The 26,899-nt window shown below is 45.3% G+C and overlaps 1 protein-coding gene across 2 annotated transcripts in view; it reads left to right on the top strand.

Annotated features, from left to right (window-relative positions):
* Positions 1 to 26,899, top strand: part of UNC5C (unc-5 netrin receptor C) — a 259,726-nt gene that overhangs the window by 229,200 nt on the left and 3,627 nt on the right. For both annotated transcript variants that reach the window (XM_068941581.1, XM_068941583.1), the window contains 7 exons: positions 392 to 583; positions 1,814 to 2,158; positions 5,153 to 5,240; positions 14,899 to 15,067; positions 17,819 to 18,052; positions 23,246 to 23,395; positions 23,714 to 23,878. In XM_068941581.1, the coding sequence (XP_068797682.1) occupies positions 392 to 583; positions 1,814 to 2,158; positions 5,153 to 5,240; positions 14,899 to 15,067; positions 17,819 to 18,052; positions 23,246 to 23,395; positions 23,714 to 23,878 (1,343 nt within the window). The remainder of the gene's footprint in view (positions 1 to 391; positions 584 to 1,813; positions 2,159 to 5,152; positions 5,241 to 14,898; positions 15,068 to 17,818; positions 18,053 to 23,245; positions 23,396 to 23,713; positions 23,879 to 26,899) is intronic.

The raw sequence follows: 26,899 nt of genomic DNA, 5'->3' as shown, positions 1-26,899 counted from the left end.
AGTTTAAAAACCAGCAACACAGTTTTTGTTACCAGATGAACCACTAAATGTGAACAGTCACCATGACATACAATTTTATTCCAGCTGGCGAATGTGCTTCATCAGACTAATTATGTAAGTGCACATTATGCTTAGTAATCAGTTGCTGGGGTCCTAGATAGATGGACAAGCAGAGAGGTGAAGAATTAGAGCAGAGGTTAGAGAGAAATCGAAGATCATTTTCCACCAAAAGGGCACAGACCTGTTATATAGCTTTGGAAATGGATTTTAAATTAGCCTATAAAAAAGGTAGTAAATATCTGCAGGAAATGAGAATAATAAGGATGTATTTTCTTGAAAGTCCCTGCGATGAGATGCATTTCTTCAAGGTTCCCGTCCTCTCTCCCTGCAGCTGCCCCCGACTCGGATGATGTTGCTCTCTACGTTGGGATCGTGATAGCCGTGATCGTGTGCCTGGCTATTTCTGTGATTGTGGCCCTGTTTGTCTATCGCAAGAACCACCGTGACTTTGAGTCAGATATTATCGACTCCTCAGCGCTAAATGGTGGCTTTCAGCCTGTCAACATCAAGGCCGCGAGACAAGGTTAGTTGTCATTTCCCTCCATGTTGACCAATTCAGGGAGATGCAATAAGGACATGGTCTCTTGGGCTGTAGGAATGGTATTCATTGGATGCTTGCTGACACTTGGTGAAAGGGAGAAAGATTATATCCATTTGCTTCTGATGGTCAAGGGCTAAAAACTCATGCTGGCTTTTTGCAGTTGTGCTCAAGAGCATAAAGCAGAGGAATCTAAGTTCTGAAGAGATAACGTGAATGAGAAACTGAAACACAAAAACATTTACGAAAATATAGGTCCTGTTCAAATTTAAATCAAAGGCAAAGCTATAACTGAAACAACAGAGGCAGGATTCGTCACAGGACTGCTATTATAATAGTTCTATAGCGTGTTCCTCCCCTTTGTTGCACTAATAGCATTTTTTACTGTGCCCTGTCTCCACAAGCATAAATAGTAGTGTGAGAATACTGTACTTTCAATAGACAGTGTAACAGAAGTTGCAGTAGAACATAATTTAATGATGAGCATTTTTACCACTAGTGTATAGTGTGATTATTTTCGCACCTCACTGGCCAGAAAGCAGACACTTAAAAGGTAGGACTGACTTTTTTTTTGTTTTTTTCCCAACTCGTGTGCATGACAAAGAAATCAAAATAAGAGTCAAGATGACAAAGGAGTTGGCAACATGGATGATTAGCAGAAGCACTGTTTTGTTTGTTGAGCATATTTTTAAAACTCCAGAAGGTGTAATGCAGGTCATAACCGCAGACCAGCTGAGAGTCATGGACAAGATGACTTCATAGATTTGCTGTATCTTTTATTCCAGAAATTCTACCTTTAGGCCAGTTAAATAAATTGTTTAATGATTCTCACTTAGCATTTAGGGAGGGAGCACTAGTTAATAAAACTAGATGTACTGAGCGTGGAAAACATCTTCCCCTGAAGCTAAGTATGTCATACTTGAAATCTGAGCGCAGCCTGGAAAATAATTCCAGTGAAAAATCCTTAGAGCAATGTCCTTTAATTTTGTATTACAATTAAATTCCATAGTGGTTGGGGCTGTGCAGTGCCCTGGGAGATAGCTGGGTAGATGCATAGAAAAGGAGATGGAGATGAGTCTGCAAGGACTTTGCTTTCTTAACCTTTGGTATGAATATAAACTGAATGCAAAAAATAAATCTTTACTCAGAAGAAAGTCATCAGAATAGGGGAAAAAACACAAGTAATAAGGTTATGCCTTCTCATTTCCAATGCAGACCTCCTGGCAGTGCCACCAGACCTCACTTCTGCTGCAGCCATGTACAGGGGTCCTGTTTACGCCTTGCACGATGTCTCTGATAAAATCCCAATGACCAATTCTCCAATCCTGGATCCACTGCCCAACCTGAAGATCAAGGTCTATAATACCTCTGGTGCCGTCACCCCCCAGGATGAACTCTCTGACTTCTCCTCCAAGCTGTCCCCGCAGATTACCCAGTCCCTGCTGGAGAACGAGACCCTGAACATGAAGAACCAGAGCCTTGCTCGACAAACAGACCCATCTTGCACTGCGTTTGGGACCTTCAACTCCTTGGGGGGCCACCTAATAATTCCCAATTCAGGTAAGGACCAGCCGGGTTGGCTTAAAGGCGCAATTGTTTTGTGGTTTTAAGTGGAGTTAGCTTTCTTTTCTTTTATGCAGGAAAAAAACAGGGTCACACCTTGGACTCTGCCTTTCTTTTTTCAGACCAAAGATTTTCTCCCCCCAATTCAGGTCTGCTCAGCAATTTCACATATCCCTTTCCCAGAATCCTGGCTTTTTAACTGAATATTGCAGGGCTCTTAGCCACCTTCCCAGATACGTTAGATTTCAGAACTTGCCTGTGTGAATTGAGATTCAGCATCCTTGACCTTTTCCTTTCATGCAGCTCTAGAAAAGGGACTTCAAGACAGAAAGCCTTCATCTTGTCATCAGACATAAAAAGGACAAATTAATTAAAAAACAAATTGGTTGTTCCGCTTCCAATTCATTGCAGACTGTGTGATATTGAAGTAAGACACTGGAATACTAATTTTCAGAAGACTTTTTCCTGCCTACATTGCAAACTACAGGAAAATATGGCCCAAGGGTGTCTTTTTTATATTTCACTCCATGTTATAAATATTGCTGATATTTTACAATTAGGAAAGGGGAGAACCCAGCATCAGATGCCTTTTGATATATATGCAAACTGCAGGTCAGTCTCCTCATACGCTACAAGGTCAGGCAGTTGGGTCTCCTTCAGGCTAACCAGGCAGCAGGAGGCAGTTTCAGCGCAGCCATGTTGCTCCCAGGCAGCCTTACAAGAGTTCAGCTCCCACAGCCAAATTTTTTAGAAGACCCCCTACTCCTGTTTGTATCCTAATTGTAGTATCCACATTCAAAGAGAGTTCAGCACCTACATGTTCCCATGGGTTTGGGCACGCTAATAAAGAGCAACAACATCATCTGAAAAGAGGTCGAAGTGGCAGCTCATGGCTTTATTTGTATATAACGCGTGTTGCGTTAGGCAGATACAATCCCTTTCCAGTGGACAGGGTTGAGGTAGCGTTTACATCTCCTAGCTGAGGGAATCAGATGCATGAAACACTTGATCTGCTGGATGTGCAGCCCCCCCTCCCCCCCAATACACAACGATCGGGGTCCCCTCAGCCCTGTTTCTTTAGTCGTCTGGGTCCAGAAAAGATCACAGTCCATGCAAGACCACAGCTCACAACTACGTGACACTGTAGCTCAAGGTCTCACAGCTTTTCTGCCTCCCCTTTTCACATCTAGGGTCGGCACTTGACCGTTTTATGGCACTGTCCTACCTGGACCAGTTTAGTTCTTCCAGGACCCAGCTCCACACTGCACAGGAACAAGCCAGAAGTGGTCCATAAGCAGTAGCCCTCCTCTCTGAGCTACTATGAAACAGTAGGGAAAAAACGTCTTTTTAATTTAAGAGCCTAAGTGAAAGCTGAGCTGCTTAAAGAAATCTGGTACTGATTATTGAGCAATGTTGAAAACTCATTCTATACAATCCTGGATTTCACATTTCTCTAATTAGCATCTAAAGGTAGATATTAACATTCAGGTTTCTTAGCCATGGCGGTGCATTTTGTCAGCGAAGTCGATTAGTCATATTTAATTCACATAGCATATAGTATAAATTTGTAAAGAAAAGTGCTTATTTATTGCTGTGATCCCTTCAAAATGACTGAAACAAGCTTTGTAAGATATATCAATCTGTCTGCAGCTAGTGTGGATGCCTCCATGCTGCTTCTAGTCATACACACGCACACACCACACACACACACACATATATATACATATATATATCCTCCTCCAAAGAATATGATCAAAGTCCTTCATTTACACCAAACCTGCACGTTACAGCTGAGAACATGCATAGGTGAAGTTGTAACAGGCCTGCAAGTAAACAAAATAGAGAGTCAGATGGCATTCATGGAAAATGCTGATCCCTCTCCTTCTAACCAGGGTATGGGACTGAGCCTCAGTACACCAGCACACCCGTACACCCATTAGTCATACTCGAGCAGCTGTTGTCCAGAGAGAGCAGAGGTTTCCAGAGTAACCCAGCCACGTATGGAAAGAGAAGGGGGCAGCGCCATGCAAAGTATCTTTTTATGAAGCCTCTGTTGTACATATGTGCACATGCATTAATGTAAATATTCTTCCCGTAGGTTTGTTTTCAGCTGTATATTAATAGTTATGTGCAGGAATTAAAATCCCTGCCGCTAATTTCCAGTTAATTCACATCTGCAAAGACAGCTGGCCAAGACTGGCCAAGAAGTGGGAAAGGCTGAGTCCTTGGGCCATGTTTATCATGTAAAAAGAGCACCCTCTGTTTTGCAGGAAGTCGCTTGCTCGATTTCTGAAATTGCAGTAACATTAGAACAGTGCTTTGTAGTCAAGCGTGCAGCTAATTGTCACTGCGAAGGGCACAGAGCACGTTTGCCCAAACTTTTTTGAGGTTGGATGGCCAAATTTTGAGTCACTCTACAAGACTGGGCGTATTCAAGATGCCAGGAAGCCCACTTCTGTCTCACCAAGAGTCTAATTAGAAACTGAGTGCATTAAAAGACAAGTTGCCAATCGCAGAACCCATCTTTCAGGAAACAACTGATTCTTGTTATTTCCTGGGACAGTATTCCTCTGGCTTTCTTTCCTGTGTTTAATTAAATAGGAAATGCCTAGAGAGAGATGTCCCATTACAGCTGTGAGAGATTTTAGTCAGAATTGGTTTTTTTCCCCTTATTTTACAAGGTAAGCAGCAGTGTAACCATATGTCCACTCTTTGAATAAAATAAAAAAGAGGGAAAGCAAGCCCTCTTCTCCGGTCCAGTATTTCAGTGCAGATGCACAAGGGGAATAAGAACTGACCAGCTGACAGTCAGGGAAGCCAGGCTTGCAGTAAATACTCTTTCTCTTGAGTTACCACAGTCTTTTAGAGTTATCCTGAGAGGCTGGGGGAAAAACTGGCATCCTAACCTTCATCTTCTCCTGTCACTCTTTGTCACAGGTCCAGTTGTCTTTTTTTCTCTGCTTTATTTTTTGTGTCTCTTCTATTCTGCAGGAGTAAGCTTGCTGATCCCAGCAGGGGCCGTTCCCCAAGGGAGAGTCTATGAAATGTATGTGACAGTTCACAGGAAGGAGAACATGAGGTAAAAGACTGCATTTATTTGCTTGTGCATTAGCTGGGGGGAAGAAGGTATGGGGAAAAAATCTATTAACTAAAAACCTGTGATAATATGCTTATGCGAAGCCAACTGTGTTGAGGCTGTTTGCTTGACTTTGAGGTAAATGGGAGCAAAGCCACGGATAAACTTGGCCACAAAACCAACTCAGACTTTTGCTTTTTTAACAAAGAGTTGCATTCTGCAGCAAACTCTCAAGCCAGGGGGATGCTGAATCAAAGCCAGAAGTGAGAAAAATATGCCAGCAAGAGCTTGATGCAGCAGAGAAAGTGTGAGGTAATCTCTCAATAAAGGCTTGTGCCGCAAAGGACACGGCAGCGGAGGAGCAAGGTGGCAAATCAGCTCAGCAGAGAGACAGGGGGGCTGCATGTGGCCCAAGTGCCAGCGGTGGGTGGGAGGCACAGGAGCCAGCTGCAGTATTGCTCATCAGGGCAATCCAAAGCTCAGTTGTGGCGTGCAGCCTTTTCAGGGTCATTGCAGTTTCCTACTGTTTTTAGGTCGGGCTGAGATGAACTGCTATGATTTGGTCATTGTCTGTAGCTGCTCATGACCCTGTTGCACAGAAGTATTACAGATCTTCCCCCAAAACGCAACCTATGGGGTATCCAGCTGCGGCTCTGCTCTCTGGAGCACAAGTGACTTTCAGGCTCATAACTATCATGGAAAGCGAGTGAGATTTAGGTGCCTAAGGACCATTTATGACTTGTAGAATCTCCTCTCCCATTATAATGAAAGTGAATTTTTATTTTAGCCTTCATGGGCATGGCCAGTCCATGAAGTGAAGAGGATAGAGCCAAAGCTTTTGCTTTTGTCCACCCCTCCTTGCTCCAAGGTGGGAGTAAGCAAGCAAGTTGTCCTACTTACCCTAAGGCACAAAAGGCAAGGGCCACCCAAAACCAAGTCTGCATATTAACATGATCCCCATTCTTCTTGCTCACCTGTATCTGCATGTTTGGCCAATTCATATTCTAGGTCTTAATGTCTGTTAAGTGATCAGACAGCCTTGGCATAAGAGCATTTCCAAAAGGCCAAGATAACACTTGCAGCAGCTTAAGAAAACTTAATGAAGAGAAAGGAGAAATCTTAGTTTTCAGAATGGACTCCTGTGCACAAAGGCTGAATGGCAAATGTGAAACTAAGCAATCATTACACGGTGCTGTGCCTCTTTCCCCTCCTCATAGCTAGATACATTTTTTGGCTCAGCCCCTTAATGGCTTTTATTATGCACTAAGCCACAGCTGTTTATACACTGCATGATATCGGGCACTGTTCTTGAGCTTGGTAGTCTTTCACCCATGCTAAAATAATCTGCTTAAAGAAAAAATAAGTAACCCTCCCACCCTTTTGCATACATTATTCATGGCCTGCTCTTTGAAAATAGCTAATTGCAGCTACAGAGAAAGTGTCTTCGTTCATATCTAATATTGATTGTATTCCTATTACTTTTGGCTGTCTTTTAAAGACACTTACAAATGGCATTGAAAAAGGACTGTTTCCTACAGAGGGAAAATTCAACTGAAATCGTAGGACCTCCCCTGTTATTCTACTCCCTTTTAAATCTCCCTTCTTTAAATACCTCATTCCTCCAAAATTCTTTTTATTTAGTTTCTAGGAGGAGCTGTGTGTGCAATTAGTTTCTTTCCAGTCAGTTATGGAGGGAAGCCTTGCCTCCTTCTTCATGCAATGGTAGACAAACAAAATCGCATGCTAGTCTTGGATTTGTTTCCTTCCAGGACCACTGTCTCCTCTGTGCGCTTTGTGATAGCAGTTCCTCAGCAGGTCACGCAGGGGATAGAAGAGCAGGTTAACCTGTAGCGGGGAAAGCAAGCTTGGGGTTGTGCCTTCTGCCAGACAGAGTGATATGCTGAAATATATCTGCAGGAGGGCAGGGAAAGGCACAAACGCCCACCGGCAGTGAAGGTTTGGTAAAATGATTTCTTTCCCTGGGAGAGGAGAGCGGTGAGCTAGGGCTTAGCCGTAGGGGCAGCAGAGCTGCTCACACCATGGTGTCGGTCACTTCCCAAGAGAACAGGCCCCATCTGCTCCCCACGGATGGCCGCTGAGCTGCTGGCAGGAGGCTGGGTGCTGCTCGCCAGGCCCCACTGCCAAGCCCGGGTGGCAGAAGTGAGATGGTGTCAAGTGAGATTCCTGCTAAGGCAGAGAAATAACGGCTAATGCAATTGCTTATTTGAGTTATGAAGCTGTTTCAGCCCCTCTCCAGAATACCAGGCTTTTCACGCTCACGAAAACCAGCCACTTCTGTGACATTTAAAATGGAGCTCTTCAGATATTGTCTAGATCACTCCGAACTGATTATTCACCAAAAAGGGCCTCATCACTGGAAGGCTATAACCTCCTCACCTGCTAGGTGCTCCCTTCCCCCAGTTGCCCAGGAACAAAAAAAGGGCTAAATGGCACCCAGCTGTACTAGTCTCCTGCTGCGGGACTGTTACTAAACACTTCACTTTCTGCAGCAGAACTGCAGTTTGGTTAAAGCTGCCTCTTTCTCACTGTATGGACAACAGCTATTGCTTAATATAATTGGAGTCATATGGGTACTACAAGTTAGTGTATGGTGTAACTGTTTTAAATCTGTTACCGTACTCTTGCAGCACTCAGCAGAGCAGCAGAGAATGATGGTCCACAGTAAGGACTGGACTAGCTGCAGGCATTCACTTCTGGGGCAAAGCAGTAATTGGTGTGTGTTCAATAAACCCTGTGAGACCCTGAATTTATCTTGATGTGCGCTATGTAAATATATAGGGGTTGAAAAGTCCTTTAGGGCATTAACAACTGATGTAGTTTGGAAGTGCACAACTACAAAACCATCAAATGGGATTTATAATGGAAAATGGAGCCAAACTCTGTTTCTTTATATACGAACACCACTGAGACAAGAATTTGGTCCTTGCAGCCTTACCATAAGTAGAACCACTATAGCAACAGAGTGTTTCACCATCACAGATCACGTGCTTGGAAGCATATCTATAGCAGCTTACAATTAAACTCATACTTGGTTTGTAGAAAGATGAAGCAACTTCTGAGCAGTCCACCTGAAACAGGAAGTCAGTTATCCCTTGGCGTCTTACAAATTCCCCTTTTCTTTTTCTTCCTTTGTTTTCCTAAATCCGTTTCCCCAGTTAGTCTCCGAAACCTGTAGTAGCAGAAATGTAAGAGACTTCACAGTGCAGTAATAACAGTCTTTGTGTTGTCTTGCAGATTGGTTATGAGAGCTTTCTGAGACACTCTATTTATTCCCTTTCATATCTATCAAAGTATGGGAGAGCGGGAGGGTCACTCTGAAAGCATTATGCTTCTGCAGTGAATTGGGGTTCTGATGGCTTGCGGTAAATGCCACTTTGAGGTAGTTGTTCTCTGTAAGTGTGTTAGTGTGCTCATGGCACAGCGGTTTTTCTCTTTTCCTAAACAAATAGTCCAGCAGGCTGTTTTTTCTGCCTCTGCACTGCAAGCTCATCTTCGTTCTTCCTGTTATTTGGGACAGCAGGGATTGCAAGCAGCTACCAGGCACTGATCCCTTGGCTGCTGTGAGAGGTTTGTGTTGACCTCATGGAAAGGTTCATGTGCTTTATAGAGTGGCTACAGTGGGGAAAAGCTGTATATATATGCATATTTATAACTGAAAAAATGACAAGCCTATGAGAATATCCCACAGCTATCAGACAGGTTTCTGGCTGAAGCTCATGGACTCCATCAGAGCTAATATCTGCTGCTGGTGATCAGATGCTGTCCCCCTTAGTCAGGGGAAGTGTCACTGGGGCTTGCAGGATGGGGTCCCCACCTGAACTGTGGATCTGCCTACAAAATAAACATGTTGTTGTGACCAGCACCCTGCAAGAGCCTATTTGCGTGAGAAGTTGGAAAAGCATAGGTCTTAGCATGATCAAGGATTAAAAACTGTGTTGAGTATAAACCCTCAAACTTCAGGATTTACTTCACTGACTGCTTTGGGTTAAAAAACAAATGTAGCTGTGAGCACATTGGAGCTGTATGCTTCCTTTGGAAACATCTGGCACTGGTCACAGCTAGACGGGGTTGGGATCTTGATAGACCACTGATTTGATCTCATATGGCAGTTCCCATGTTCCTGCGTGAGCCCCCGCAGAGCTTGCACAGCTTCAGGTAGAGCTACTGTTGCATACGCTAATCAGAGGTAAGAACTGACTAAATAAGGCACAGTAAAGGCCATCAGGATTTTTTTGCTCTTCTGGATAATACATTGCACAGGAGATGCAAATGAGACTGAATGTCATCGATCCCAGGAAACGGGACAACCTGAAGAGCAGAGCAAGCAGCACTCCTGAAGATCTTGCAGGAAGACTCACACACATAGATCGTACAACTTCCAAATTAGCTACCTTAAAATAATGAAGGGCCAGGGGAGCCTTGTCAGGGTTTGACTCAGTGGCTTCATAATTAGCATTTGGGCAGTGCAGACTTTATATTGGAATGTTAAGTCACTCAAGCTGATCAATGATTTTGATCCAAGGAGCAGTATTGCCTTTTTCACCAGGAAACTCTAAGCTTAGCGATGTGAAACAGAAGAAATTGAAGTCTTCCACATGTGGTTTCTCCACCTTCCTTTTCTATCCCAGTAGCATAAACAAAATTGCTTTGCAGCTCAGAGACAATTTCATGAAGTGCCAGTCATTTTAATTGAAGATTTCAAAATAAAAAAGACAAGAGCACTAGCAAAAGGCAAGGGATTTTTTTCAGATTGTCTTCCCTCTAAAGATAGAAAGGCAGAAGAACCAGGAGGTCAGTCTAGGATATTAAGTTTGAAACTTAAGAAAGAACACATATTAAAAATAAAGCCTGAGCAATGAAGGGAAAAATAAAATCTTTTTTCTCAGACTTTGAGCTAACCTGAGTGGAAGGGTTACCATCTGTTGCTATGAGTTATTCATTCCTCTCCCCCTACTCCATCCTGTGCTTCCTGTTTTTCAGAGAGCTGCTGTGATTGCCTGTAACGTCCATGCACAGTGCCAGGGAGAGCTATGTAGGCCCACTGAGGAGAAGAGATTTCGCTAGTTGTGCTCACATCTGCTGCCTGACAGCTACCTTAATGAAAGTGGTCTGGTTTATTACAGGGAGATGGCTTTGAATTAGTAATTCTATTAAAAACACAAATTTGGTTGTGAAAGGACTAGATACAGTGAATAACAGCTTTATGGTTGCTTGTTTTTAAATAAAAGTTGACTGCTCTTAATGTGCAGAGCAGGGTGGGACAGCAGCTAAAAATATCCAAAGACCTTTCAGTTATTGTATAAGCTTTTCAACAGCAGTGCTAAACAGTGGATTGAATTTCACTCTCAGTCAGATCTTTGTAAAACAAAAATAGCTGTCATGACTGCAGTGAAGCAACTTCAGAGTCATACCAGCACAGCCAATTGCCCAGTCTCATCTAATAACTAGTCCCAAGACTGCTCCAAGCCCAGAGTGAAGCCCACACGGAGGCTTTTCGGGGGGGAGTTGGAATAAGGGCCTAAAAGTAAGTTTTGACCCATAATTTCAAAGATACCTGCTCATAGATTTTTCTACATTGGAGGAGGTAATTCCCTTCCTCTATACAATCCCCTGAGTCGGTATTTGTATCGACCCTCCTGTGATCCATAACACAGAAATTGCAGCAGTTGATCAGAACGGCTGCTCGTCTGGGCCAGGATGCTGGCTACACTGGTGCTGCTTCACCTACTCCAGAAGAAGGTGAAAAAACGCTTATAATGAATGAGTGCACAATAACCTGTCTTCAGGGGAATGCGTTTGTTTGCTAAAACCATCAATTAGTGTTGGGTTTATGCCTTGAAGCAGAAAGATTAATATCTCTTGTAGAATATATCTTGTCTGCTGCATCTGTTTCTGTTCTCATTAGCGGTAGTAAGGCATAATCCTTTTGTTTTACGATGGAAATTAGAAACAATTAGACATAAGAAAAGATCTGTCAAGAGGATTTTGTCCCTTTTTCTCCTGTCAGTTGTCCTAGGGTGGTTCTCTGCTGCGTGTGCCATCGTGTTGCTCACATTCGATCCTCCAGGTTTCTGGTGTTTATTTCTGAGGTCTCTCAGCAGTCCTAGAGCCGTCCCTAAACGCTCCTCCACCTGGGGTCACGTTAGAGCTGGGTAGGAAAGGGAATATCGCCTCGGCATGCTCTGACATGCCTCTTCTCATATAGCCCCCCCAAATTGGTTTTTTTTTTGCCACTAGGTCACATTATAAGTTGACACCTGCTGTGTTGCAGTAAGCTCACCTGAAACTGTCTTCACTTTTACTGCTTTTCCTTGTCACTAAATAACTGCGTTGTGGGCTGTTTCACTCTAGAAGTCCTAGCTCCTATACAATTAATATGATTTCATTTCCTACCCGTATTTTTACCATCTCTGGGGCCTTTATATTATTTCTCTTCTCTCACTGTTACTTGGAATAACTCCTTGTTTATTGTAAGCTGTAAATTTAATGATTGTAGTGCCGTTTATTTTGTCTTCCATGTTGTGAATAAAAATCCTGGCCTCACAGTAGTCAGTCAGTAAGAGGTTCAGCACTGGCTTCGATGCTAGAGCTGGGATTTTGCCTACTAAATGACACTGACCCCCTTTTCACTCCACTAGAGATCTTCTGTGCCACTCGTTATATCTCTGTTTTCAAAGGCTTAAAGTGGTTCAGGTCACTTGCCGTCACAAAATTGGCTCAAACGTGGGAGAGCTGAGGTGGCTCATTTGCCACGTGAAGCGGCTGATGGAGAGTCCATGGGACTGGCAGCATTAGTAGCTTTGTGGTGCCGGTCTCAGGTGCGTGTCCGCTCGGCGACTCGGGACTGCAAAGTCAGCCATCCTGCTTTGGGCTCGTTTTCTGCTCTTCACTCATCAGCAAGTATCCCGCATCACCTATGCCCACGTCAGGAGCATGCACGCTCGTCAACTTGGCAATAAATCTCATAAGTCTGATGACAGTGATGCTGCTTACAAGCTTGGGAAAAACACTAAGCGCTGATGATTTTTGCATTGCCTCTCTTTGGTGGTGTCCGCTTCTCATCGAGCCGACTGTTCGGTCTGGTGTGCCTCCTGCATTTGTATGCTGCGTCATCTTTTATATTTGTGCTAATCGCATATAAAATGTTGCAGCGCAGAATGATGTCCTCCATCAGAGTCCTAAAATCTAACAGCTAACAAAATTTTGTCACAGAGCAGTGACTAAATTTAATTTTACTTTGAGACAATTTTAGGCCTTATGATTTGTCAGTGCTCTATTATTTTAATGACCTTTGGCTTTTTTTAACTGCATGCATCAGTGCTCAGATTCTTATCGATTTTAACTCATTTTTCATGTAAAAGGCACTGTAGGAAAATATCTGCAGCAATCATGATACATTCGCTACTGTATTCTTTTTGCCTGCTGGTTTTGTAATTCAGTTCAAAAAGCTATCACATGGCTGTATATTTTTCCTTCCTTCTTCATGGGTCAGTAGTGCTTTAGATGAAGTTAGGCTAACCAGATGATTAAGTCTATAGCTTGTCATAGACTGTAACTTTCAAGACAAATATTGTGATGTTCAACAGTCTTTCTCCTAAGGCATGTTTTTTTCTAAATTAGACCGTAGGACAGTATTCAAATGTCTGCTAATGTACAAGGTAGTGGAGCATTGGAATACACCACTCTGTGAGCAGTTTTTAAGCTATTTGTTTTTTCTTATGAAAATGCTAAAGAGCCTGAAAAAGAAGCAACATTTTATTCAAAAGTTTGCCCAGTGATTTATTCAGTTCTGTCTTAAAAGAGGATGATCCCTGATCTGAAAATAATCCAGAGACTCCTACAGCAGGTGACAGGAGCTGAACTGGGTACTCCATCTGCTAATGCTTCTTTTTTTTAGGTACTATTTGTTAGGCCAGAACAACTAGCCTAGTACATGATAGCTGTCCAGATTGTTATATTTTACTTTTTTTTGAAAGGCAGCTACCGCAGCTGTTTGTTTCCAGTCTATGGCTTTTCAGAAACAATTGTTAAGTCATTTTGTAAACTCATCAGTTAATTTCCTTTAGGATCCACAGATGCGCATCATCTGGATTTACTGATTTACATAGATTTCGACTTTTCCATGCCAGCCTTTTTTTTTTAATTCTGTTGCTACAAAAAAAAAAAATTGTATCAACAAGATACAATTTTTTAAAAGTTTTTAAAAGTGCCTCCATCCCACTTTCAAAAGGGTTTTCTTAAAAGTGTGTCTTTCATTTTCTGCAGGATTAGTGGATTATTCAGGGAGCAGTAAGGTAGGCAAAATTAGGATATGCTGGTAGACGTATCTTTGCAGTAGACAGAATAGGTGCAACAAATTGCATATCAGCACAGCTTCTGCCCTTTTGTTTGCTTTTTCTTTTGGTAGAGGAGGCAAAGGCTTGCAGACTTTAACGGTATTTACTCTTGTCTTGACTAACCCCACTAATATCAATCCAGATATAAATGCAAAAATTTATAAATACAAGTTGGACCGAATCCTTAGCTGAAGTGGAAGATGCAAGGTCCTGTGGGCTGATCTAGAGCCTAAGTTGGTAGATCACGCTGAACACATTTAATCTCCCGTTTGCTGGTTTCTGGATCATGAATTTGTCCTCTGCATAGTTTAGGGAGTTAGTTGATTAGCTGCGTTCAGCTGTATTTGTCATACACCAGATGTTAGGATAGTGAAAGTCACTCGTGTGTCCTGTCTTTTTAAACTCCTCTGTAGCTGGTCTGGGTCAATTTACACACACACGCGTGCATGCACACACGTAAAATTATTTACAAGCTACAGCATATACAACATATTTTATACATATATCTATCTATCTATCTATCTATAAAAATATGATTTTCCATATCATCTGTTTCTAGTGATTGGCAGCAAGTGCACTGTACAATATCTGTATTTTTAATTGACCCGCTCCTCTTTATCCTTGGAAGCCTCTAGCTCTGCAAGTGTGTTTTACCCTCTGCTCTAGCCCCTCATGCTTCCCCCCCCACCTGCCACTTACACCTGCTCCCAACAGACATGTTTGCAGTCGTCCTTCTCGTAGAGTTGAATGCCTTTTAAGTAAGAGGAGTATCACTGGGTTGGGTGAGGACCCTGAAACCCAACTGCGCTTCTGAAACAGGCTGTCTACCAGCGTTTCACTTAGGAGATTTCAGATGTGCTCATCGGTTCATTTGCTTCTTGCGTTCTTCAGGTCTTCCTGTCTAGGCAGTAAATAACTCTCGCACATGATGCTTACAAGAGGCACTGTTCGTTTTTGTATGCTGCTAACAAGTGCCAAATGCAGCGGTGGCTGCAGTTCAGCAGTGAGTGAAAGGAAGCCTCTGCATATCGTCTGCAAGGCTTTGGGGATCCTTCGGGGTGGAGGGTGCCCAGCAAATGTGATCCGTAACATGCTGTGGCCTAAACCTGCATTTTAACAAATGGGTGCTTTTTGACCAAAAATGTTTGGGGATTTGAAAAAAACTGAAAAATACCCATTCTTTGTTTGCTATATCTTTTTTTTTTTTAAGAGAAGGACTTTTTCTTTGTGTACGTTTTACACATGGCTGCATGCAGTCCTTTTTCAGCTCCTTTAACAAATCCCCCTTTCCCTCATTTTGCCAGGCCGCCCATAGAAGACAGCCAAACCCTTCTGACCCCAGTGGTGAGCTGCGGGCCACCAGGAGCACTGCTAACCCGGCCAGTCATCTTAACCATGCACCACTGCGCCGAGCCGAATACAGAGGACTGGCAGATCCAGCTGAAGCACCAAGCAGCCCAGGGGCCGTGGGAGGTGAGTCTGCAGCGCTCGAGGCGGTCACGTGCCGGGCTCTGGGTTTGTCTTTGGGCTGCCTTTCCAAACCCTGACACCGGTATTGGGGATTGTCTGTGCGAGATGCTGGCTACTGTAGGAGCTCCGCAGCGCGCTACGGCGCCAGGGTTCGAGCGGTGGGAATCATTGCCTGGCAGGCGTGATTTGCCACCCAGGCCTTTCTGATCACCAGAGATCACAATTGAGGGATCTCGACCAGTTTTAGTGGACTTTTCTGTGAGGCAAAGTGAAAGCAGTCGCACAGCTCAGTGTGCCTGGCTTGATTTGCTCAGAAGTGCGTCCGTTTTACCGGATTTCTGCCTGGTTTTGGTTTGCTAATGTATCCTTCCACAGAGTATTTTATCATCAGCCTGGTCTTATGTACAAGGTAAATATGTTTGCCTAAGATTTCTAAACTGCCCGGTGCCCATGAACAATTGTTGGTTGCATCTCAGGGCTTTATTTTATTTTTATTTCCACTCTTCTGCCTGTCTGTGCTGCATCCTGTCTGTGGAGTGGGGAGTACCGCTAGCTTTTAGAGCGCTTCCCCCTGATTGCAAAGCATATCCACAGTCAGCTGAGGTAAAACCAGAGCAGGGTGAGCGGGGGGTGTTGTTCTCACCTTTCTCCTTTCCAGCATTTCATGCAGACAGGCTTTTTTTGGGACACTTCCGGCTCAGTTTCATGAAACATAGCCTTTCTTGTGGGATTCTGGTACTTGAGCTTTTGCTCTTGGCAAGACGTTGTGCCAAAATGATGGGGAGAGAAGGAAAAGGAAAGTCAAAATGAAAAACACTGCCTGAAAACCAGGTTCTGATTCAATTCTAGAAAAAAAAGAAACTGTTTTTTACGGAGTAGTTTGGACTTCCCATGTTTATAATGAGTTTTCAAGAAAGTGATAATAATGCTGCAAATGATCCCCAGCTTCAGCATCAAGACTCTTTGGGCCAGCTTAATAAGCAGTATAGACCTTCTTTTTTTCTTTATTTTTTTCCCTCCTAAGATGTTGGCAGAGCATCTCTTTGCTCCAGTTTGTGCCGTCAGGATCCACCTTTGCACCCTTTTACCTCAGTGGAAAGGCTCGCAGAGGCTGCTTGGGCTGCTGGGGTAGCTGCTTGCCAGGAAGACGGCAGGAGCTGAGGTCCTGGGCCGACGTGGCAGAAGGATCGTCTGTTGTAACCAGGGCATAGAAGGACACTTTCTGCAGGGCTCAGCTGTCCTGGCAGAGCCCTTCTCTCCAGTGCCAGCTCCTGTGAAACTCTTTTTTTGCTCCTAAGTAGCTACTGCCACCACTTTTGTCTGATATAATTAATTTGGCAAGGGCACCTTCTTCCTGCCGGTAGGGTTAATGAGGGCAGGGTGACCGGCGAAGCGCTTGGGCTGACAGCAGCGAAAGCGTCCTTTCCAGCGCTGCCTTTGAAAGGATCCTGGTTTTGTCCCGCGGCCCATGGCACGCGCCCTTGCTTGTGCTGCGAAGGGGCAGGCACAGCCCAGCCCTGTCTAGCCAACTAATATGCACCCCACTGGCCTAGCTCTCGACGCTGCACACGTGGTCCTTATTTGTGCCCGTTCGTTACTGATGTTTTCTCCTCCTACCCTTGACCGAGCAGGTGCTCCAGCGGTGCACAAGGTCCCAGGCCGCGCGCACACACACACGCACGCACACACATGCAGCCTGCACCGGGAGCTGGCATTGCCCTGGGCAAGCCATTGCCGACACAGCCGGAGCTGGAGGTAGTGGGTGTTGCAGCACCTTGTTTTCTACCCTGCGGAAAGACTGTGTCAGCTCCCCAAACGCAGCGTGTTTGCATTTCCCGGACTGGGGGTCCAGAGCGCAACGCCAAATTGCAGCTAAGCCCTGCTGCTCGTCCGCCAGATGTGTCTGCTCTGCTCCACACTTTGAGGCAGCAAGGATGAAACAGATGAGTTGTGCTGGGCCTCACGTGGTGCCTACCTGGCTTTGCGAGAGACAGCCGTAATCAGCTGCTGCCTTTTTGTTTCTCTGCTCTCTCTAAACCATTCAAAGCACCTTGTGATGTGCAGAGGATATTACATGCAGGGTTGACTGGGGAAATTAGCAGGGGAGCTGTTTTCTTCTGAGCACAGGGAGGAGGTTGTTTGCAGTCAGGCTGTGTGTATTTTTTTCGCCTGCCCTGCAGTCTCGTCACGGAGAATTATTCCGATGAAGCAGCCTGTGATATTTCATGTAGATGTGGCGTTCGGCCATCATAGAGGTTACTTCTCCTCCTTGAGTTTCTGTAACTCCTTATTGTCATGCTTAAGAAGTGAAGGGCAGTTAATCGCGCAACGTGCACAAGACTCCTGGTGTTAACTACTGGCCATCAAATGATGAGTTCTGCAAGCCTCTTTTTCCACAGGCTATTGGTGATATTTTCCATTATTTGCCTAACTCTGCCCATGGTTTAAAGGTGGCTACAGGGCTCAGTTGCAGGTCTGAAACAGGAGAGGAAGAGGTTTCTACCACTGCTGCTACCACCACCACCTACCAAGAAATCATCCCCTCCCTGTGCCCATGCGGGAGAAAAGCTGGAAGCAGGGATTTTAAATCTTGATTAACCTAAGGTGCAGACAGCAAGGACTTTGAGCATGGCCAGGCTTGAAGAGGTTATTGCTGTCTCAAAGCGGGCTGAGGCCAGGCCTGGGCTGAGCAGAGGAAGCAGGAGAATGATGCTGGGGGGCCGGGAGCCCTAACTTGGCCTCTTTCTCCCTTAGGATGTGGTGATAGTCGGAGAGGAAAACTTCACCACTCCGTGCTACATCCAGCTGGACCCGGAGGCCTGCCATATCCTGACAGAAACCCTCAGCACGTATGCCTTGGTGGGACAGTCCATCACCAAAGCAGCCGCAAAACGTCTCAAACTGGCCATCTTTGGACCGCTGTCCTGCTCATCACTGGAGTACAGCATCCGGGTCTACTGCCTCGATGACACACAGGATGCCCTTAAGGTAGCTGTTGCTCTCTCGCTTGCTTTTTCTCTTTCTTTAATCATCTAGCTGCAGCAGGATTGCCATAATAGCAGTGGATAGACCCTTCATTGCTGTGCTGCTTAGTACAGTTTCTATTCCCAAGATAATTTTTCTGATTAGAAGAGCTTGACAACAAGCCAGTGTTTACAGTTCAACTGTAAAACCCCGCCCTATGATTTGTCTTTCACATAAGGATTTCACACACAGGCTAAACTATTTTCTGCCCACCCTTCTTTTTTTCCTTTGTTTACCTGTATCATATCCTGAATCCTAAGATTTTTGCATTATTAAAAGGCCATAAGGTACGCCCGGCTTCATTCGTTATTCATGTATTTTTAATGCTAAGTGCCAGCTCCCCAGAGATGAGGAAACATATAAATGCCTCTTTGTAAATAGTTGATAATGATAAAAGAAGCTTCTGGGTTGTTAATCACTGCCTGCTTTCATATTGCTTTATTACACCTCTTCGTTTGCAGTTTTTTGTGCTGGGAATTTGCAACTAAAATAAACCAAGGCTGTTGCTTTCTATAACTGCACCTTACTCTCACTGCATAATTCTTCCATGCTCCCACACAAACACACACGCGCGACATCCAGATAAACAGATAGCTAAATGTACTCGCTATTTCTCTTTATAAATATGTGTATTTATACAGATGGTATCTATAATAGATGCACTCATAAAATATGTAACTCCAACTGTACATGTAAGAATGGAGGTTATTAAAGGGGTTTTTTTCTTTAATCATAATCAGTGCAACTTCCCAAATGCATCTTTGCAGCAAAAAGAGTTCAAACCTGACTCTGAGCAGAGTCATCCTTGTGCCGAGTACGGCTTTGTTTTATCAGCTTTATTTGGGAATTATTCAAATACGTGTCCACATATTCAAATACGTGTCCACATATAATACGTGTCCACAAATACGTCTCCATTGGCTGGGAGATGTTAGTGTTTTTTGAGGCACTGACTTTCAACATTATAAATGGCACAAAGCATTTTCATCCCAAATACTATCTGATACCAAGCCCATGTGTTGTCTTTGTCACTGGGATGCTAGGAGCTCTTTCACTGTGTATAAGAAGGACAGTAAAGTATAAGAGTTGAAACGGGCCTATTGTGTCTTCAGCATGTTCAATAAGCTTTTTTTCTGTACAGTGCCTGGGGACTCGGCCTGTGTCAAGGTGTCGATGCTCTCAGGATTTCAGAAACCATTATTTTCCCTCCTCTGATTTTCCCTTTTGTGTTTCCCCTTTAAAAATTGGAAAAGGGTCCTTTGTGCTGATCAAGTGGAAACAGTTCAAAATGCACAACAACTTTATGCCTCTGCTCTCAGGGCCCGTGTTACACAACACAATTTTCCGCTGCTTCCTCGAGGCCTGAGGTAATAAGAAGTGACTCAGAGTGGCCTTGAACAGCTAGTTAATGCAGTCCGAGTGGCGGGAATCAAATTAGATGTTACTCAAGAGTTGTTGGGTTGTTTCTAATAGACTGCGGGGAACTTAGTGAGGTAGAGTTAATCCAATTCAGGGCAACGGCAGAAGGGATGAGAGAAGAGCTGAATAAGACGGAGGGACCATCTTTCACCATAAGAAGCAGCAATAAACAGCTGGAGGAAGAGCAGGCCCAAGGGAGGAGTTAAAAACACCGGTTCTTGGACTTTTGCTGCGGCCGGGCCCCAAAGTGAGCTTGTAGCTGGGTGAGGAAAGTGGGCAGCAGTACCCATGACGCAAGGCACTGAGCCTGCCTGGTGGCCACCATCCCACGGGCACCACCTGCTTTCTACAGCACAGGCTAGGTGTTTCAGTTTTCTTCTTTTCAACGCTTTGACCTCGAGACTGAGTGGGCACACACAGGAGCTGCGCTGTACACAAACATGGCTCCTGGGTTCAAGACCAAGAGAGCTTGTGGTTTACAGGAGGTCAAGCAAAAGTGCTTTCTGGCCATGAACTCATATATGAACCTATGAATCATATTTTTCTGGAAACAAGAGGTTTGGGGATAAAAAAACCAAAAAAATAGTAAACCACCTGCAGATTAAAGGGTTGAGCACGAACCCTGACAGACGTCTACAAACAGGCCCAATGCAACGGTGTCCTTGGGATTCAAACTGGGTCTGTTTTAAAAGAAAAAAATGGTGGTTTGCTGTGTGTTTTCACAACACCTAGCAGTGTAGTAGCCCTGGCTGTGCCCTGGAGTCCTTGGTACTTGGCTGCGTACCTTGCAGTACGCAACCGGCATTTACTGGGCAAGGTGTGAGGATGGGACTGAGCCAGCGAGCCGAAGGGTCCCGAGGTTAAAAGTAACGTGGAGGCGACTGGAAGGTTGTCGGCGGCAAGTGAAATGTCTCTGTTTTTCGGCGGTCAACCACGTTCCCGGAGCACAGTGCTGGAATTGAGGGCCACTGAAAGCAAGGGAAGGGGAAATAAAAGCAGCATGAGATGCTCTCATATTGCAGTGTTTGAAGCCTGGAAGAGTCTTTATAGAGGAATGTGTATTTATTTTTATAGGCAACTGAATGCATTCTGTTATTATTTATAGCTAAGAATGAGGGTGACATATGCTGTATATGTCCTAACAGCCACCAGAGGAAGACAAGCAGTTGCACTGTAAAACACAGTGCAATATTTATCCAGCAGGCTTTTCCCTCTCGGCACGCAGAGGAAGCGCTCGCTGTCGAGCCGCCTGAGCCCGCAGTACGGTAGGGAAGTCTCACGGCTTGTCATAAACAGCGGCTGGGTTCTTGTGGAAACGGCTCCTTCTGGTTCCTGGGAAGCAGCATCGCTTCGGCGCTGCTCGGCCGTGCAGAGCCCTCCACCCCACGGAGGCTGCGACGCCCGGCGAGGGCAGGCACAAAAATGCAGTTTTGGGGAAGGACGAGGGTGGCAATGATCACAGCCATTAGTTTTTACATGCGGATGCCCAGACTAGTCTGTTGTAAAGAAATCAAGAATTTAATAATAACTGTAAAGAAACCCCACTGTTTTATTCCTGTCTGTTTAACTATTTATATATGGCTTTGCGGCTGAGGCACCTGAGCCCTGCGCACCAGCACGGCGGTGACTGAGCAGCCCGGCTCACCCGCAGTAGATGAGTGAGTTACTTCATGCTTTAGCAGGATTTTTTCCCCCCACAACCCGCTTAGTGCTGTACAACACCTGTTTTCCAAAAAAAAAAAAAAATCCTCGCTGCAGTGGTCATGCTATTTTCTTCTCAGTTATTTAACATTTTCTCCTCTATTGGAGAAAAGCAACAACATGCAGTAAATGCCATTGCTTGTTTATGCCCCGTTGGTGAGGACACCATGCCCAAATGCAGAGGGTGGCCATCATACAGCCCAGGCCATGGGCGAGCAGCACTGCCAGAGGAGCGATGGGTTACGCTGCTCCCTGTCCCTCCCCGAGGACGGATGTCAGTCACATGTAGCGGCTCGCAGAGGCAGCAAGCCACAACGTGGCCCGACCCCCTGCAGCAGCTCACCGCTCAGATTTTGGCTCACCACAGCATAGCAGTGCCCACCGGCAGGAGGAGCTCTGCGCCAGATAAAATGCCATGTGGCCAAAGCCAGCCTGCAGGTGTGAAGGGCCATGGTGAGCACGGTGGCTCCTCCCAAATTAATTTTGAATTAATTCACTTGCCGGCATTGGAGAAGAGCATGCTCCTCCAGTGTCCTCCTGTCGGAGCATAGAGAGGGGCTACAGGGAGTAAGGGCCATTACTGAAAGTGGGATCTTGAAATTAGACACCTAAATCCATAAGGCTGGGGAGGGCTGGGCCAGGCGGGTGGGAGGACGCGGGGCTGCACACGCGTGGGCTGCTGGCAGCCGTCCGCACCGCGCCGCACCGCACACATGCTCAAGGGATGGCACCTGCAGTTAGTTTGCGTGATGCCATGAATCTTCCTCCAGCCGTTCCAGGGAGATGATCTGGACATAACGAAGATATATAGTAATCAGATAATTACTATCGATTGCTCTTTAGACATCTTGACGAGGTAATTAGGGGTGCTGGAAAGAAGCTGGAACTGATTCATTGGCATAACCTTAATCTAAAAGGTTTCCTAATTATGTTTCTTTTCTTCTAATGGCTGATAAACAAACATCATGTTAGCTTCAGGATTTGTCAGATGCTGAGCTCACAGGGACCTGAGCTTTTCTGTTATGCTAACTAGGTCCTCATCATGATCAAGCCCAGCTCGTTTTGCCTTCAGCTAAAATGCAAGCATCTGTAGTTAGCCTGGGTTAGTGTCCTGGCTTCATGTGCCCATGTATTCCTTGAGCTTGGTCGCTCTGGGTATGATGGACTGGGCTGCATGTGACTGTTCATTTGACTTTTGTAATTAAAGAAGGCTGAGTTTGGCTGTGTTTGTTTCTAATGGAGCTCATGTAGCTGCCTTTGTACTTGCTTCTTCCATGCGTACTACAGTTAGGCTCTGTCTCTGTAGCTAACAGTCCACTGCAGTCTCATTAGTTACTGGCATATGTTTATTTTTAGCACCAGAAAAATGAGCAGACTCTTAGCTTGCTACCTTTCAGTTACAAGATCAGTGTTTCAGTAGCCCTGAACTTACGTAATCATCCATACAAACTGCTCCATCACAGTGTCTTCCTCCTGTTTTGACAGCACTGTGCTAGATGGTTAGTCTCAGGAGTTGGCCTCTCATTTCTTGTGTTGCTGTCACAGAGCAGTTTGCCATGAGGACAAAAACCAACTGAAAAAATGCACAAGCCACATATCAGCAGGACCTGCATGAATAAGAAGAACTTTCAAAAGCAAAATAGTAAAGCCACCACTAGATACCCAATTTGGTGAGCGATAGGGAAGACTGGTATTTTTCACTATTCAAGCAGTGCCCAGATGCACAGTCTTCGACTTCAATTTAACTGCATGCAGTTAAGCTTCCTGCGTACGGGACCTGTCAGGGAACGGTGTGTCTCTGAAATGAGATGGGGGGGGCCTGCATTCCTGCTGCACCGCTGCTATACGATGAGGGGGGATTATACACTTGTGCAATGCAGGTTCACTGGCAAGTGTAGCTCTGTACAGTTCCTGTGCATATTTTCCATATTGTACAAGCTGCTGCATCTACAGCAGCCCACCTTCAGGGAAGCGCAGACCCACGTGCGGTTTGGCTCACACCCTGACTGCTCTCTTGTGTTTATTGCTCACCTACAGGAAGTGCTACAGCTTGAGCGGCAGATGGGCGGGCAGTTACTGGAAGAACCCAAAGCTTTGCATTTTAAGGGAAGTACCCACAACCTCCGCTTGTCCATTCATGACATTGCCCACTCTCTCTGGAAGAGCAAATTGCTGGCAAAGTACCAGGTGAGCATCACAAACTTTTCACATTAGGTCCTAGCAGTAAGGCTTAAAGAAATACAATGACGCACAAGGGTGTTTAAGAACACCAGTTGCCCAGCTCCAGCGCTGTGGACATTTCTTCCTTGGACTCTTTGCCCTGACAGCGGCACAAAGCCCATGGTGTCTCATCCTACAGCATCTGCGGCCTGGTCTTGCAAGGCCTTTTGCTCTCCTTTCCTCAGGGCCATGTGGGAGCTGAGGCAGTTATCTGCTGAAGGGGATTGTGGAAAACTATTACAATTTTAAAGCCTTCCTTGATTTTTTTCCCCCCCCTTTCTGCAGGAGATTCCCTTTTACCACATCTGGAGTGGGTGTCAGAGGAACCTACACTGCACCTTCACGCTGGAAAGGTTCAGCCTGAATACTCTGGAGCTGGTGTGCAAACTCTGCGTACGGCAGGTCGAGGGGGAAGGGCAGATCTTTCAGCTCAACTGCTCAGTGTCAGAGGTAAATGACATTATTGCACTTCTCCCCTAACCGATTGCTGGAAAATGGGAGGGTTAAGGAGCTATATGCCTTCCTCTCTCTACCTATTTAGTGTTTCCCATTTTCCTTCTGACTGCTGGGTTGGACATAAGATCTGGTTTAAATTGTTGCTCTGTGTCTTCTCTTGTGTTTTCCTGTAGTTTTCCCCCCAACCCACTCATCTGGAAGGGAGCATCCCTCCTTCAAGGGAGGGAGTAGGGTAGGGATGGTCTTCCTGCTGCTGCCCCCTCCCTACCTATGTGGAGGAGGTCCCTGCCTACAGCTCCCTCACACCTCTCAGGAAGCACTGTATGGTCGGTCTCCTGGCAGGCCACTGCGCAAGGCCACCATGCCTGCCCTTTCCCTGGAAAGGCAGAAAGGAGAGTAGGAAAATGTCATTACTATACATTCCTATGAGCCACTTCCCTTCGAGCCCACACAATAAGCACTGTGAAATAGAGAATATCAGCTGGGTCAGCTGGAATAGACTTTTCCCTGCAGACTTTTCTACTGCTACAAGTCATGACTATTATCTTCAATAATCTTTCTTTTGACTGCTGACATTTTCCAGTAGGCAAATGATCATAGGATTTGAAAAATCTTTTATCAGTGCTACTTAGGACCTCAAGGATTTTAGCTCCTTGGGGCAGTAAAACTTAGGGCTGACCCCAAGCCCGCAGTTGAGGTATGAAGCAGGGTTGACTTCACTGAATATGCTGGTGACTTTTGCGCCACAATTCTGAGGTTGTTGTCACTCCTTAATTGCTTCTAAGTCAAGACAAAGGAACGTGATAAAATCCTTTGAAACAAACAGGTCAGACAAGCAGGGTGAACAAACTCCTGTCTTGCTCTAGGGCTGCTCTTTTCTCTTTTTAGGGATTGAGCGTGAGGGGAAGCGTATTTGGGAACTTAACCTGCTTCCCATAGCAAACCCAGAACATGCCCTCGTCTTATATTGCTTTTATTTATTATTTACCATTTATAGTTTATTTTCCACTATGTCTCCAAATCCCTTTAAAGATGAGTCACAGGGTGAAGCAGCGGAGAAGGCGTCAGTACCATGTATTTTGGCCAGCAGCACCTCAGCTGCTGAGAAAGAGCAGGCCAGCTCGCAGGCACGGATGGCTGCTGGCTGACTTTGGGAAGGGCAGGGAGACGACAGGCAAAAGTTACTTGGGCTGTAGGGCCCCGACGGTGTGCGTCATTACCCATAACATCTGCTCGGTTATTGGGTGTAAAGTTATATATTCAGCTGGGGAAAACACAACATTAAAGACAGATGGTAAAACAAGTATCATAAACAATTATTGTAATAAGTGCTGCATTGAGGTAATCGCTAATTTAACCCAAAGAAGAGAAAGAACTGAGAGTAACTTTAATGAAATGCAAGTACACACTATAATTATCTTCAGCTGCTTGTGTGTAATAGGACCTGATAATAGATTCAAAGGGAATGGGATAATATTCCTGTCTTGTGCTGTGATCCCATCCAGCAGGGATGAATGCAGTGAGGGAATAATACTGCCATTAGCGAGGCTGCGGATCATGAGAATTGCTCATCACGCTTGGTACCGAGTGGCAGTCCCTAGCGACTGCGTGAGGGGCAGGAGGCCCTTCAGCTGCTCAGGGCTGGCATACAGCACTGTGCCGACTTTGTCATTAAAAAAAAAAAAAAAAAAAAACACAAAAAAACCCTCAGCTTGTCCGGTGGCAAAAGTTACCTGGAAATTTGAAAAGAACAACGCGTATGCCTCTAGGTAAGAGAGGCATAAGAGGAAGGGGGTTGTATGGTAAAGACCCTGGACCAGGTGTCAAGAAACCTGAAATATAGTTCCTCACGATTTCTTCCAGGGACAGGTCAGTCACGTCGGGTTGTGTTTTGGTCGACTGCTTTGAGGATGACGTGGTTTGGTTTGTTTTTGGTGATTTTAAACTGTGTACGTTACTCAGAGAGCCTTGTTCCTTGTGGGGGGAGGCAGACACCTAAAATTTAGGTACTGCAGGACCTGCCTTGCTGGTGCCCTTGATCTTTGTTGGATCTGCCTCTGTGCCCCAGTCACCCCATGGTAAAAATATAGTTGTAGTGTTCCTCCCTCCCTTTACGGGCTTTCTTTTTTTTCCCCTCAAAGGCAGTAAAACTTTTGCAGTTGAAACTGTCGACTTCTGACTTTATACAGTGTCTTCCACAGCATGACCTGGTCTCAGCTGGAATTTCTAAAAAACAAACATATTAAGCGCCAAAATGTGTAAATAAGCGGAGAGAGAGAAAAGGAACGTGATAAAGGTCCCTCACCCATGGTTTTTGAAGATTCCTTTTTATCTCACCCTATCAGTACTCACCCAGAAGAGACCCATCACACTACCCCAGAAACGTGTGTTTACTTCACAATAGTCCTACCCTGCTCAAGGCAGAGGGCCATCGCCACGTAGCCGGAGCCGCGGACCTGCCAGTGTGCGTCTGGAGGCAGTAGCTGTGGCAGATGAGTCATTTTGCCAGCTACCGGGCAGCCTGTGCTGCCAGACAGTTGGCAAAGCAGCACATCATTGCCTGAAGCCCTGCGGGCGGCACGTCTGGTCGGTGACCCAGGTACCTGCTGCGGGTAAGAGCCGTAGCAGGCTCGGTGGCCCAGCGTCACCGGCCGCGGAGGCTGAGCGCTGCGCTCGGCGCCGACGGAGAGATGCCGTAGCCGGCACGCCTTCAGGCATGTTAGCTGAGGACATGGCAGTATGGCAGAAACCTTTTCTGGTTAAAAATTTCACTGGCTAGCCAAAAATTTCATTGTTAAAAAAAAAAGGCATATTTATAGAGTGGAATAGAATTAAGTGAAGTGGTTAAAGGAACGGAGGCCAAAGGTATAATGCTGTTCGTTGCTCACAAGCATTGACTCTCCCCTTGACTTTTCTATATACTTTTTGCAGGTGAAAACTTAGACCCTGAATGATTGTTGTGAGTATCTTCAGCAAGCTTCTTGGGGGATTTGTGATGGCAGCTTAAACCGAGCG

This window comes from Struthio camelus, chromosome 4 (assembly GCF_040807025.1).
Source record: "Struthio camelus isolate bStrCam1 chromosome 4, bStrCam1.hap1, whole genome shotgun sequence".
NCBI lineage: Eukaryota > Metazoa > Chordata > Aves > Struthioniformes > Struthionidae > Struthio > Struthio camelus.
Note: the sequence above shows the minus strand (reverse complement) of the source record. Positions and strands in the feature narration are given on the sequence as shown.